Source organism: Pecten maximus, chromosome 9, assembly GCF_902652985.1.
Source record: "Pecten maximus chromosome 9, xPecMax1.1, whole genome shotgun sequence".
NCBI lineage: Eukaryota > Metazoa > Mollusca > Bivalvia > Pectinida > Pectinidae > Pecten > Pecten maximus.
Window position 1 is genome coordinate 29,926,302 of NC_047023.1, and position 16,010 is coordinate 29,942,311.

The 16,010-nt window shown below is 34.5% G+C and overlaps 1 protein-coding gene across 7 annotated transcripts in view; it reads right to left on the minus strand.

Moving 5' to 3' along the window:
* Positions 1 to 833: 833 nt before the first annotated feature.
* Positions 834 to 16,010, minus strand: part of LOC117334412 (zwei Ig domain protein zig-8-like) — a 180,340-nt gene continuing 165,163 nt past the window's right edge. For 2 of the 7 annotated variants that reach the window (XM_033894013.1, XM_033894014.1), the window contains 7 exons: positions 13,365 to 13,385; positions 8,955 to 8,978; positions 6,306 to 6,632; positions 5,363 to 5,386; positions 3,303 to 3,449; positions 2,766 to 2,927; positions 834 to 2,102 (listed from right to left, as the gene is read on the minus strand). In XM_033894013.1, coding sequence (XP_033749904.1) covers positions 3,319 to 3,449; positions 5,363 to 5,386; positions 6,306 to 6,632; positions 8,955 to 8,978; positions 13,365 to 13,385 — 527 coding nt within the window. In that variant the 3' untranslated portion in view covers positions 834 to 2,102; positions 2,766 to 2,927; positions 3,303 to 3,318. The remainder of the gene's footprint in view (positions 2,103 to 2,765; positions 2,928 to 3,302; positions 3,450 to 5,362; positions 5,387 to 6,305; positions 6,633 to 8,954; positions 8,979 to 13,364; positions 13,386 to 16,010) is intronic. The other 5 variants (XM_033894015.1, XM_033894018.1, XM_033894017.1 and 2 more) reach the window with 5 other exon arrangements.

A 16,010-nucleotide genomic window follows, 5' to 3' on the forward strand; every position in this document is an offset into this window, starting at 1 on the left:
AAGCTGAAAACCTGCAAATTGATACATCAAGGACACTTAATTAATCAAATAACAAATTGACCAGAGCATCTCAAGAAACTGTGGCGGAAACAGCCAGGTTCACAGGTTCAACAGGTTGGATGTGAGGAGACGCGTATAAAAAACATAGCAAACACATCTACAGGAAGACAGCGATTTAAGATAAAAAGGACAGATTTAATATCACAAATGCTACAATTTGGCGCAGAGGATTTATTTTGGTCTCTCCATTGTCCCCAAAAATGAAGACACGGGAACCATCATCGCTTCTTCAGGGAATCATTTGTAGTCGAAATGACCTATTTTGTCGATACATATCCATTATATCAAAGAAAAAGGTTGACATGCTCAAAAACCTGATGAAAGGGGAATATCGTTGTAAATTATTAATAGAGAAACGCTAAGGAATCAAGATATCTACAAGAGAGTATGGGTTGTAATCAAGAGAGCAAAGTGTAACGGATATCAAGTCAAAGGAGAAAAAGTGACGGAATAGGTTTATATGAATGCCATAAATATTATATAAAACCTTACATCTGACAGGTTTTTTACCAAATGACATGAACGCATGAACCCACAAAACAGCTGAAGGGTGTTGATACGTGTCTGATACTCATAAAAGTCATGTTGCCTTTAGACTACTCGTCCTGACGGGTAAATCAAGTCTCCAAAACAATTCCCTGAAGCTGATATTCAATTAGAGTCATAACAATAACTATGAAGCTAAATATTTGAAGGACATGCCGTCTATGTCGGAGAAGTTAATCACTGAACACAGACACAAAACAACTTTATTTTAAATAAACACAATCACGTTCTTTTTAATCTTATTTATTTAAAAAAAAACATTATCATTGCAATGTTGTCTACATCGTAACAATGGAAGACTGTTTGCATAGCATTCATCACTTGATTGGTACATGTTTACTAGAGTTGGGACGGAGGATTGGGGACTCAACAATTTGTGTTAATATCCCTTGGAATTAAACTACGTACAACAGTTTTTTTTTACCAACGAGAAAATGTCGATGAAAACATTATAAATAAGTACATAATGTTTCTATTGAAATGTATGGAATGCCCTCAAGAGAACTAACCACAAGCATGTTGAGTGTCACTGGTGTAGCTCCGTTATCGGAGTGTTATATATTCTTTTTTTGTAGTACTCCAGCAGCAAATAGAACCGCCCGGCATTATATCCATAACAAATAGAAGCATGTGTAGGTAATATATACATCATGTTCACATTGTTTATGTAACATGTTCTGTAAGATCAAAGGAAATACTAGCAGTGTTGTTTTCTGTCGATTCGCTAACCTTCAATAGAAAGTATTGACTTTGTCCCACGTTACGATATATCCATTAGAAAACACATATCAATCCGTCTCCCCTTGTAGTATAGTCTTCCGGAATGTAGTGAAATATGAATTCCCAGCTGAGTGATCATGTGGCCACACGTGTCCATATCATGCCGTGCGACCTTACCACTGGCCGACCCCTGTACGCATGTTCACAGGTCATGCGCTGTAACGGGTACCACATGTTACACATGCATCCTTTGCACTACGCACCTGCGAACGGCTCCTGTCATCATGTTATGGTTACTTAGCCTCTAAACGCGGTTGGAATCCTCGTAATATGTCGGCATACTATCGGTCCTAGCATACTAGTTGTATGCATTCGAAACCCGATAGTGATCTATATGCATGTAACAGTAAACTGTCTCTACATATAGTTGAACATTCAAAAGTGGTTTCAATAGGTATATTGGTTTGTTTGTTTTCCTTTTTCCCATGACCACAATAAAGCTGAACACAAGTAAAACAATTATCACGTTTGCGTTTGTATGGTACCACTAATGAAAGCGTCATCTTGAATAAGTCATAACAATTGGCCATGAGGGTCCAAAGGAGACATAAGACAGATCCCACTAGCGTTACCCGTACTGCAAGTAGAATCCCTCTCCTCCATAGTCATTAAGTAGAAATTAAACAAAACAAAAATAAGATTGAGCGTAGTTTGGTCCCAATACTTCAACAATTCGTCGTCTCGACGCCTGTAAGGCCCCGGGCGTGCCTGCCTGCCTGTAACATAAACATTATTGATAACAAAGTAGAAAATATATAAAAACGTTTCTGTAAACAGAATATTCGCCTTGCTGCAAGTGAATAAACAACTGATATACATGTATATGTATGTTAATTTGAATGGTAATAGATGACAACATTTTTAATCTTTTATCGCACTTTATCCTGCAACTACCACGACTGAAACTAGATTGTCGTGAAAGATCCAGTTTTAAACAACTCAATGAAATAAAAAAAATAATTATGCTATTTTGTGCAGCACCAAGAATAACAATATACCACTTATTCAATTATTGTTTCGATATATGAAAACAAACGGCAGTATTTGTTCACCACATCATTCTTTACATTGTTTTCGTGTGTACATATATAGAAATCTTTAATATTTCGATGCATATGTTGTATATAATATATGCTTATTTCATGTCGCTAAAAAGCAGCTAATTCCTCCAAGATCGTATGTATTACATAACAAAATCTGAAGAAAAAATATTTTGGTTTCGGTGACAACATTTGACATTTTGGCCTTTTGATAGGAAACTACAAAATGAAGTCAACGAAACGCATTCAGTTGTTAAGACAAAATAGCCCACTTAAACGCTTATCCTACGTATGGCATATGTTTCACCACCAATAGATTTCTTACGATACACGGTGTACCTTTATTAATCTCCTTCCATGTTGGAGTATGATAAAGCAAGGCTTCGTCCACACGTGGCAGAGCAGTCGTCAAGGCAAGTGTTTGTTCCTCTCACATACGTACAAAAATAGGTTCTATATAAGACATGAAGTGGGAACCACGATGATTGGTCCCTACCGTTACTGTCATGGAAACAAAGACACATAATTATTCATTAATGGATGCATAATATAATGTAATGGACAATGAAATGAAGACATACAATGCAAGAAACCGTGCAAAATCTTAATATGTTTGTTTGGTATTGTTACAGTAGTTTTCTAAAATCAATGGATTATTACATAATTTTAAAATGAACGTTATAACCTGTTAATTTGTTGGCTATAAATGAGAACGCATGTATTATGATATTTATTTCTCAATCAATAGGTTATCATAACATAATGGCGTTCTTCTAGTAGAGGTTATTAGGGACATTATATATATATATATATATATATACTTTTATTATAACAATAAGGTAGGATGATACATTATGTATTGTGTTCTATACTCACCAGCACCGGGAGAGACTCATATGAGCACGAAGGGAATGAGAAGGACACAGAAGAACAGCCCATGGGAAGGTCGATTCCGACTCTGATGATTCCCTGTTTTTGATGGATCCTCATTAATAGGTAAATTATCCGGATCTATATTAGATTCTAGAAGAAAAATTAAAGCAACTGTTTTCTAGCAAACATAAATAACATCTGTTTATCGTTAACGTTTGCATTAAATATCATTAAACTGCAAAATTGCTTCCGACGGGGCCAACATGTAATACTGCATCTCGAAAGGTCGAAATCATAAGGCATGAAAACTGATGCAAATTATATGTCCGATTTGACCATGTTTTCCCGACTCAACGATTGCAATTATTGCAAAATGAATTTCGCAATGTTAAGAATAATTTCCGTTTTACGGTTAATTTGAAATATGTTAAAATCTGCATATGCCATTATATATAATTATTAGAAGTCATTGAGGTGCGTTGCGATATTATTTATCACAAGTGCAGCACTCATGACTTAGTCAGATTGTGCTCACGTCTGGCGATCCTTACGTTCCTGATGCTTTTCAAACTGGACAGAATAATCAATGCTCTATAACTATGTTATAATCTTATTCTTTAAAATAAATGTACGCACGCTAACGTCTTTGTTTCGCCCAATATTTTGAAGTGTTGGTTTGATTTTTTGACCTGATAATGATATTTAATATTAACTCAGTTTACAGATTTATCCAGTACCTTCATTGACGAAATAAATTTTGGTCTTTATTAAGCTATAAAAATAAATTCTTCGCATCGTTCGGGGGATTTTAGACAACAACCAGACATTATAACAGGCTAAGGTAATAACTCAAATAAAAATTACCTCATTATTCCTAGTATTGTCATGACTGCTAATTATTTACCCTCTTATATGTCACTCTTCCAAACACATAGTTCCCTATATGCTATTTAAAAGTCCCAGTTGTCATTTAAAGCCTATTTGATGTAACTGAAAATAAGACCGTTCTCTGAAATATCGATCCGATATGTTCGAAGGTATAATTCTCGTCATTATTTCGTTTAGTTTATTATCAAATTTACTCGCAGATTCTGATACCCGGGGCGGATGAAATGATCAGAATCAGAAACTATAAATTCCGCATACACGTGGCCTGATTCCCCAAAGGACACCCACGTGCAGATTACGTAACAGCTGCATAGACATACCGACACTTTTATATATGTAAGGTTCACAACTTTCGTACCGAGTTTATGACGTAGCACTATTTTTGTCTTAACTTTTTAATAAAATTAAATTCTTTGAATTCTGAGCTTATTAAAATCTATTTTTGAAAACTGCAAGAAATCAATATCTTGGAACTGTTAAATGTTCGGTTTTCGATAAATGATCTTCTTCTTGTGCTTATCTGATATTGAGTTCATAACGTCGTCCAAATAATTCAATATAGCATTTGCATATAACTTATGGCTTAAGGCATGAACATAATTAATAATTGTTTATTCCACTAACTTTAACTTCTTAAATTCATAAGAACATAAGCAACAATCCCCGTTGTTCATATAATAATAAAATCGTATGTACCAATCACTTTCATTTTAAAATGTTTTTCTCTGCTTGTGAAAGGTAAGATGAAATTGTGTATACAAAAATGATGTCGATATTTCTGTTTTATAATTTGCATACCAGTATTTATATTATGTCTTTGCCAATTGTATCAATTGTACTTCACATGCCTAGCATATGAAAACAGTTCTGCATCGTTATGTAGATAAAGCTGGAGCAAATTTCTCCTCTATCTAAAGTGCATCTAAACCGTTTTATTATATCTGATAACATTATGAGATTATTTACAGATCTGTTTAAAGGAGATTGTTGGTTGATCATATACATGGTAGCTACCAATAGCTTCATGAAAGATAAGTTCACAGACATATTTGATTCCAACGAAAATATGTTGACTAAGACGTAATGAACATCATTTACAGGTAAAAGTAAGCAATGCCAAACTGAAAAGCGTATTTCATATACACGATACAATGTAAGCCTTTTAATGTACTCACCTCGTTTTCCGAGTGTCGATTCTGCTGTAACAAATATTGTAAGACATTAGTAAAAAGAACTGAACTTCAGAAATAACTGAAATTCCGAAATCTTTCACAATCACAATTTTTGCAATGTACAAAATTTACCTTGCTGATGTGTTACTCATTATAGTTTCTTCAACTTAACTCCAAACAAATGAAATTATATTTTTTAGTTTTTTTAATTTTATTTAATTCTTTGCTGTACACACAGATTATAAGTTACCGACATCAACACACAATACTAAGGGCTGTATCTGGTCAGTGTCGAAATAAAATAAAGCGTGTCGCATGCAAATGTGAATTTACATTAAATAAACATGAAATCCAACGTATGTAAATAATGTATAATGTACAAACACGGGGTGACTGTATTAGCGGCCTCGTCACAATTGTCAGTTTAGTAGAAAAAGGTGTTTGAGGTCTGAGGTGAGAAAGCCAATTTGTTAAATTTATTACACAGATACAAACATGACAAAGCCAAAACACTTATCTGTTTATACGCGGCCTTTCACTTCCATTAACGTTCTATCAAGCTATATATCCCGTTTCCTATATAAACTTATATTGGTATTAAGTATAACCAAGAAAGCGTTACATAGCTGTTGCGATGACGAAAAACCTTTTGATTTAATCTACCTGTTAGATATAGCATGGTCCATCAGATTTATTTTAAAAATAATGTGCAATGGTGACCAATATACTTCATTCACTTTACAATATTGTATGCCATTTGATCAGTTACATTGTTTCGTCAAATATATCGATTTAGACTAACCAAGGTGTCAACTATTAGCATAAAAGTGTAAACTATTATCATAAATACTTCCGTATGTCCTTAGTGTGCAACTCGTACAATTTAGTAACACGTGTGTAAAGTCACGGTGAGAAGATCAACAATCGAGTTCTCAACGTAACCTACCATTAAGTACATCCGAAGGTCCCTCGTGTGACCTACCATTTAACACGAGTAAGTCATGGCTCGTAATCTTATCATCCGAGCTTCGACAGATGTACGTCCCAGAATCCACCTGGTCGCTGTGTCTGATGACAAGTTCGCTGTAAAGAGTGTTTGTTTCTTGACGCATATACTTTGAAATGGAGATTCCTCCAATGGAGTTTGATTTAATCTTTCGTCCCTCCTGGAACCAGTCGATCAGCTCTGGAGGCCTAATGGAACCGGTGGCGTTACATGTCAGGCGGATTGGGTGTCCCCGCTCGACGTACTTCGGTCCGGATATGTGGACCTCTGGGGATACAAACCATTGTTAATCAAGGAAGGCGTTAGTAAAGCATGCGGCGGTGCTAATACAACATCGATATACTCCAACGGTAACAGTCCGATATAACAAAATAAAGAATTTAAAACCTATCCCCAGCTTACCAAATCAAATAATATAAACCTACCACCAACCTACAAAGATAGCCATCCAATAAATAACAAAATAAAAACAAATAAACCTACCTCCGATAACCTTCCATTAATGATAAAATAAAAAAACAAATGAACCTTCCACCGACCTGCCAATGCGATATGACATTTGACTATTTCATATTAACACAGGTCAGACAAAACTAACCAAACCTAACATTTTATATTACAATTATAATGTAATCGTGTAAGTATAAACGTAAATACGATGTCGCGTTCATAAGTTTATGAATAAAACGTTTTATATCCTTTGATATCATCATGCAGGTTTTTTTTATTATAATATCTTATCTGTGATATATCTAGTACTCGCGCTATTACCTGTACTTTGGAAGAACGCACATACGCACGCACGCACCCACGCACTCATAAATGCATGGCATCGAAAATATGTGTATGACCTTGAAGTAACATCTGATTTAACAACCAATGATATATGATAAATACTTAAGTTTAGCATATATGTTACCAGCTACATTTGTCACCGGAAACGCATACTTAAATACAGTTTCTCCCGATAATATATTGTGTTTATCTATGTTATCTATGTTGTTTTCAATCAATCAATCAATCAATCAATCAATCGAACAATTCGTTAATGTGTTTTAAACAGCTGCTCAGAATACATGGCCATGTAATTTGGTTGTTTTCCAGAGATATTATAATGCGGATTTTAATTAAAGCCTACCGATTCCAGAATTAAACGGTGACTGTTTCGTAGTTTTGGAATCGCAGTTGGTTTTTACATTTTACTGTTAAACTTTGACCGTTTAAGAAAGATTTGAAAAGAAATTGAACATTTTTTTTCATAAGCTATAATTATGTTCTCTGTATTCCGCGAAAAAAACCCCGACTCAATTGGTACGCATATGGCATGTAGTTATGACAAATAGCAACAATATCCCAGGGACGTGGTTAGAAATACCAGTTACAAATCATTTTAAAAACAAGTAAAACATTCTAAACTATTCTTAACAAATAGCAGGAGGCGCCTACTCTCGTCATTCGATACAATTCGCTACTAAAAAAAATCATTACAATTTATAGTCAATTGTTGGACTCCATGATTCATACAATACATTAAGTACTTTTATACAAAATGTGGCATTGTTCTACATGTATTCTGATATAATCACTGTAATTAGTTATCGGTATTAACACTTAATCGAAATCATCATTGTTATATAATAATTAGCATTCATCATTGCAAACAAATCACAGGCATACTGAACGTATGCCTTTATTGTAAATGAGTTATACATGAACATTTATAACTATCTTAGTATTTGTCACAGTATACAACTTCCCAAATAATGCATTATTACTATCCAAACGCATTGCTAAATACTTGTTGTAAATGCAGTTCCTATTTTGCATTATCGAGATCATTATTAAATTTGATCAGAAAATATATATGTATATTTAAAACAAGCGTTAATGTACCATAGAGCGATGAATCAGAATTACATAATAAAAGTCAGAACTAAACACCGTTAATATATCTTATTGAAAATGAAGTAACTGCTCTTCTGCTATTCATCTAAAATTATTTACAAAACCAAAAACTAGTGTATTGAGTTGGTAATTTATTGTCCTACAATAATATATTTTTTGTCAACACGCTATTATTTAGATATGCTCATTTATCTCCAAAATAATCCTAAAATGGTTAGGTACTATTGATGGTCTAATTGGTGGTACTGCCGTTTAGATATGTATTGTTCATATAACCTTGCAGTACCAGAACACAATTTGATGACATTGACGTGTTTGATAGAAATCACAACATGAATAAACCGGTTGCTCAATGACACTTTCTATCTCATCAGTTTAATATCAGTGAAACATATATATATATGTATGGTATATTGAATATTTTAGGTGAACTAAAATAAAACTCATACTATCAACACACAAGACTAAACTGAGAGTACTCGACGCACGAGAAAGACGAGGATCCGGAACGTTTGTTGGAGTATATTGAAGCGGTGAAAGTGAAAGAAGGTATGTAGTAATGTTCCTAATTAACGGTCTGAATGTGGGTCAGGCAAACAGGGAACGGCAAGCAACACGGTTAAATAATCTCTTATCGACGTATCCATACATCACATACATGTACATTATATATCTTACACTCACCTGGATAATTTTTGCTCGGCTCATCTGAAACATACAAAAACGTTTCTCATAGTGGCATAACACAGTTAGGTAAAACTTCGTAACAAGCTGAACAATGAAATGCATATTGAAAGCAATAAATTCATTCTAACGAGGCTCTCAGATAGATATACTTAGCTAGCATCCACTACCGTGGTTAAAGATGACTATCATTCTAGATTTTCTACATATCTACCAACATGTCGTTTACAATTCATGATATGTTTGCTATTCTGATTCTGATAATATAATAGTTTTTGTTTTATATTTTTATCTGTTATGGAATTTGTATTTTTTATGTATTTTTTATTGCTCCCTATTTTATTTGATGTTCTTTACCACCACACTGATACAGGTCTTCTTCCCTGCCGTGTATGTTTTGGGAAGATCTTTGATGTTGTGTAGCACTCTATGCTAGCGTTCATGTTTGCATCCCTTATAAAACAACATATACGTAAACGTTATGAATTTGTGGGCTTCCAACCTGGAGGAACGAATTGATTACTTTCCCTTTGTGAAATGATGTACACTGTCAGAGCTAATTTGTCAATTAGAAGATAACGTTGGCCTCTCTTCTTATATTAATGAACGCTAAACATAACAAGTAGGTCAAATAAATGTGTCATAATTAGGACACAGTGTAGGGATGCAATATATCAAGACCATGTGGGTTTTGACAGCAAGCAAAGATACTGAAAATTTATCGCAATCAATTTGAGAGTATATATATCAATATATATATACATATTATACATAAGCTAATCAAGAATACTTCAAATAATTAGATAATAACTGAATTACAATCAAGTTACATTTAATATAGATTCGGTATAGATGTTAAGATAAAGAAGGCTCTTCATCCACTGATGCATTAAGTAACGCCTGCATAATCTCATCTGGTAAAAAAGAACAATCCCCCCTGTCAAGTTGAAATGAAGACTGTTGAAGGCCATTGAACATGACTTTCAAATTAACACGATAATGGAAGAGGTACGTCACAAGTCAATACAGAACTGCGAAACAGGAACTCGGATTCGATAAGAAAAGACATCATCAATAGATACACAAAACAAGCAGGAAAGACATCATTTACAACCGCAATGGTATAGACGAATGATGACAATTGATCACATCAAACTACTTCTTTTGTTTAAAAGGTCGCTCTTGCTATACATGTGAATGGCGTCTATAAAAACACTTTGGTAACATATGCCGCTCTGCGCAATAAGTGGGCGCTTGGTCAACGAAGTGTAAATGGCGTAATGACAGACTAAGGACTGATAAGAACAGAATTACAGACAATGTTATGGCCGTGATACAGGCCCTACGCCTAGCTACAATGTAGATGTCAAAGTGCTGCCCGACCGAGGGATGCTAAAGCAGTCAATGTTATGGACGTGATAACGTCCGTTCATCGCCCTGTCCCTAGACACATGTCACAGGTAATGCGTCTCCTCGCTTTCACACCAACGTCCACAGCGACTATTATTATCCACGAAACATACGACTGACTTTTATAGGATCATGGTCTTTAAAGTGTTTTTTATCAAGGTTTCCTCCAAGTGATGTGTCTATGCCTGGATTATATCGACTATTTTTGGTATTGCGGGGTTATTTATCTTCCATGAAGTATTACATAAATGTCAGATTCTTCTGAAATCACATAGCACTAGAACAACATCTATAAAAGAGCATATCGAGAAGGCAAGGGTTCATAAGAACCATGGCAAGCGGGGTCCAATATGTAGCAGATATTCAAATAAATCAAACCATAGATATCGGGTTAAGGGTATAATGTTTGTTTATTACATTCAGATCACACATTTAGCCCCTTTGTATTCCGTCTGTTTTTCTTAATAGCTGGGTCATGATTTAAAAAGAGTCCTTTTCCTGGTAGGATGTTAGACGAAGTTAGACGTATTCCATGTCTGTTGATTCCCCTTCTTATCCCATTGTCTTCTTCAATGTTCTCCTGTTCGAGAGCACTATATTAATGCATGCGACTTAGATTTCCACTGGCCTTTTTTGAATGTACGTTTACAAGTATATAATTAATTGTCCAGTGTTTGTACGCAGTATGTGGCTTTCTGATTGGTTCCGGCCATTGACATTGCACAGAACTCGGCATTGTAGTGTTACGTCCTTAAATCTAGTCGCCATACGACGTATAGTCAGACATGGCTTCTCGACCTGGAACCCTTCTATCCCGAAAGATTGTTGATGACGTGATGTCAGTTTGTATGTAACAGTTTTGACGGCGTGGTGTGTGATCAACACATAAATAACACTTGTTCACGGCGCCAAAAGCATATTCCTTGATTACCATGATGATATACACTCTTAATCTAAACAAACGAGATAGTGTGATAGTTAAGTTAAATCTAGAGTGAAGAGGGTTATGTGAATATAAATTAGACACAGATCCACGCCAAACAGTTCCAACACACGTCAAACTGTCACATCACACGCAAAACAGCAATGCTTATATCGAAAACATATGACAGAGGGGAGCATATATCACATCGGTACGGGAATAAATACAATATAGATAACATCCAAACGCAGTGTTGGTATTTTAATGAAACATAAACTGTATTTTCCAGTTCCATATAAATCGAAACAAATATCAACCATATGAACATGTTGGGTTTCTACATTGATGGTCGATAGTAGTGCAACTAATCGGATTGTTCGTTATTTACTTCCTACAGTAGATAAGTGAATACCCGAATTATTAACAGGAACCCTGTGGATATATAATACTGACTGCAAGTTTTATTAGGATTAATATAATGTACCATAGCGTATTCTTATTGTTTCATGGAGGTTATATTTTCACTGGTAGTGTCGGAGGTTTGGTCCACGATCATAAAAAATATCTCTTTTTTATCTACGTGTAATTTGCTTAATTATCTTTTTGTGTGATAATGCCAAAATCTTGATTTTGTATGATCTTTTATATTTGGTTAATGTTTTTCATTATATATGATTGTGTTACGATAATTGATGATTGTTGATGGTTTGTGATACGATAATTGATTATTGTTGATGGTTTTTAGTAAGTATTCGGAGTGACTACTAACGATAGCAATGGTGTAATGTATTTTTGTGGTAATATTTTAATATTCATACATGTTGCATTGTTGTCTGACAGTGTTATACAAAATCTATATATAGCCAAAGATCTGGTTGTTTGGTGGTTATGACATATGCTATCATCTGGTACATTCAATATTCATTTAATGAATATATACAATTATATACTGTTGGTGATTTTCGGCTTGATTCGTTTGCATCATGATGCGCATGGTAATGTAAATGACACAGGTAAAATACCAGGCGAACAGGAACGTCTAAAACCAATCTGGATTCGGATTTTACAGTTACTAGTTATTAGGGACCAGCCAACCAATTGTTTTTCCATAGACTTTAGTGTTAACGTTTTGGAGTATATCATTCAAATTCTTGAATTCAATATGGCAATTATGGTTTATAACAAAAGTTTAGGGTCACATATAACACGTAATAAAAAAAAGTTGGGTCCTTCAGCTCAATTTTTTTCCTGGGTAGCCTTTTGAAAATGGGTGAATTTCGCAGTAAAATTCTCAACAATTTGAAATGTTTACCTGTTAATTATTATGACCTGAACTTTTGGGAAAAAATTAATCGAGTTTACGAAATTTGTATCAACGTTTTTTATGGACAGTTACCTATCAGGCCACATATCTATTTTGTTACTTCATAACATACTGGCCAATCAGTGGCTGCCAGACATTTTATTCCTGGCTCAACTTTCTTTACACAGGGGATATTTCAAAAATCTATTTTTTTCAATTGGTTGATTGTTCCCTATTATAAGAAAACGCTATTCTAGAATGCAGTTGGAAAAAGTCTCTTAAGACCTTTTGTTAAGTGGCCGATATAGGCAAAGTAATGACAAAGCATGTAAAAAAGAATGGTAATATGTAAGTGGGTTGGTCAGGTTATGGATTAGGTTATTAAGGGAGAAAACATCAGTTATTTTGTTAGTTTAAGCTGTAGTTATTTATCAATTACAGAAAACCACAGTCTTTTAACAAACAATACTTAGCTGTTGGTGGTGGAACGGGCAATCAAGGTTATTATCAAGCTAGTGTAATGGTATAAGCCAATGATATTGGTCCGTCAAAGAAAGGTCACAGATGCAATTGGTTTGTAAATGTTTATTGACCCGAAAGCAAAGAGGTGATATTGCAAACATATATTTTGTTAATTATGGAATCACGTGTTGGTTATAACAAACAATTATTATCAGAGATGGTTATGTTAGTTCTGACCCGTTCACGTCGGTAAAAAAGAAGATATTAGGGTCGTGGAAACGGTTAATAATAAGCGTAAACTGTTTAAACTTACTCCTTATTCGCGTCCTCTTATCTGTAAATGAATACATATAATACATTATAAAGACATATGCATGTTACATTCTGTGTTTTGCACGTGCACGTCTTTTTGTTGTTGATTTTGTATACGGGGCAGTTATTCCTTATGCTAATTGCAGGTGCTGATATTTTTTTTTAATGAGGAGCCCGAATATTGCACAGACTCTATCTCAAGAAATCCAGGTGTATATGGTGGTTGTTAATTACCAAGATATGTACTCCAGCAATATTTCCGCTGTGGTTGTGCTATCGCATGTTACCCAAGAGGATATGACGAACGTCAAAGCCGACATTAAGTACCTTGTTATGGGGGATCTTATCTCGACAACATCACTTGTAACTCGTGTCATTCACCAAACACCGTACAGACATACACCGTGTTGAACATATGTAATTAGTTGCTACTGCCCGTGAACTGCAGTGATGGCGGCCATTCAAATCAATGTCGGTACAACAAGGCACATCAAAGTGGTTACAGAGAAGGTTCATCGTCCCCTACCAATATTTTGCTTCCAGTGCCAAAAACATATACACCTACATTGTAACTTCATAACATCTGTACACATAATATCGTCAACAGAAAATCTGTATTCCTGTCTTCAGTGACAGAAATATGGCTTACTTTGTTTTTATCATTTTTTTCTGTTTGTGTGGTGGTGGTTGGGGGGATATACAACACAACAACACTTTTTCTTTTTGGCAAAATTAGATTGTAACATATGGCTGAACATAACACAAAATGTACATTGTTTATGTTAGTTAGTCTACAGTACCATGCTTCAATCATTCAGTTATTAGTTAGTTGTTTCTGTTACCAGAATAATTGAATGTTGTCTTATCGATCAATTATAATGTCTGGATATTTTAATAGAGATTTTCAAAAGCAGCTCAGGTCAGAAAAGGACTTAAGGCCTCTTCCCATGATATGCCTTCCACTGTAGAAGCAGTTATCTCATGCTATATCTAGTAGTTTCAAGGACATTTCGGCAATTTCTTTAAACGTTGTCTGAGATTCCGAGTTATATTCCTTACGAGGTCGAGCTCGTGGGAATATGGTATCGTCACTTCAATTTGAATAGGGTCGGGATTGGCAATATAGACTTTGCCACTCAGGTTTCACATTTAGCCTGTCTCTTCGAAATGTTTTGCTTATAAATATAATGTCCCCGGAGAGGTAACCATACACAGCCAAGTTAGATAATGTTGTTTTTATCTTTACATACCGATAAACATCCGATAGCAGGGCCAATAAGGTGTCCAAACACTATGATACATGTACACTGATAACAAAGTCCGAAGCCCTGTCTTATCATTCCCATTGTCCGCGAAATTGAGCAGTCGACATAAGATATAAATAAATGCTATATAGAGCAGTTTTTAAGTAAATATCCATATTTAGATATAGTGTCTTCAGTGATATTTATAACCAATTTCTTCCATTTAAAGCATATTGTTATACAATAACATTTCTTCAATGTTTCGTTGGTCGAACTCAGGATTCGGGGATTGCAAATAATCGGTATCAAAACAAGAAAAGCATAAGAGGAATTCCTTGAGAGATATTTTGTATTAAAAACAAGAAATATGTATTGATTATGTTACCATCATAAAAGAAAATTAAAAGAAAAGACTTTGACAAGTTAGAGTAATCGTTTATAGTTGTTATAATGGTACACTTTACTTTGACACGTTACATGAACATGTTCTGTCGGTTATATCAAAAGTTCCTGTTAGGACAGAGGGGTTTAAAAGATTTACCCTGTAGGAATTTCTGTATTACTAAATTCAACCACAATAATTCCAGAAAACAAGAGACAAGATTTTAGTCACAAATTACACGAAACTGAAATAATTTATTATCAACCTATTATTCAAATGTTTTGCTTTCATATAGGTTTCAAGTCTTCGCAACAACTATGGCCATATCAACACTGTTGTCTAGCTTTCTAGAGAGACACCGTCGATTTAATCGGGAAAAAAAAAACGAACACCCTCCTACAGTATCATACAATATATTGTTATATTATAGCATTCGTGTACGATATCAAAATGTCACCTCAGAATTGAGGCAGAAGACTATTTAAATTCAACAGTGGACATATAGGCTTTAACATGAAATGCTATTCATCTATGTATCTTATGATGTTGCCCGTGACAACATAAGTGACAATTATATACATTTTTATCATATATTGTGATTTTTGTACATGTGAAATAGAAGTATCGCAAGCTAGTAAATGTAGGACAACATTTCAACAGTAGTCGATATAAACAACAATACTGAGAAATAAGCAATGTGAAAAGCAAAAGCCACAATAATACACGTGTAAAGGGTAGCAGATTTCCAAAAGACAAGCATATCTACCTATACTGTATAGTAAACATATCTATCATGTCTAAATTCCTATTTATGACTATATCGAGTTGCAAACATTATAAATCAAGACTTCATTTTTATCGTATTTATTTATTATTAATGTTACGCGGACACATCATATGTGGGCAATAAATGAAAGACAGTTGGATCGATTAGATAACATTGTATTTAATCGAAACTCGATAGGAGGAAAAACGTCCCTGATAAGTTATATCAATGATTGCGAAATTAAAGATACTAACA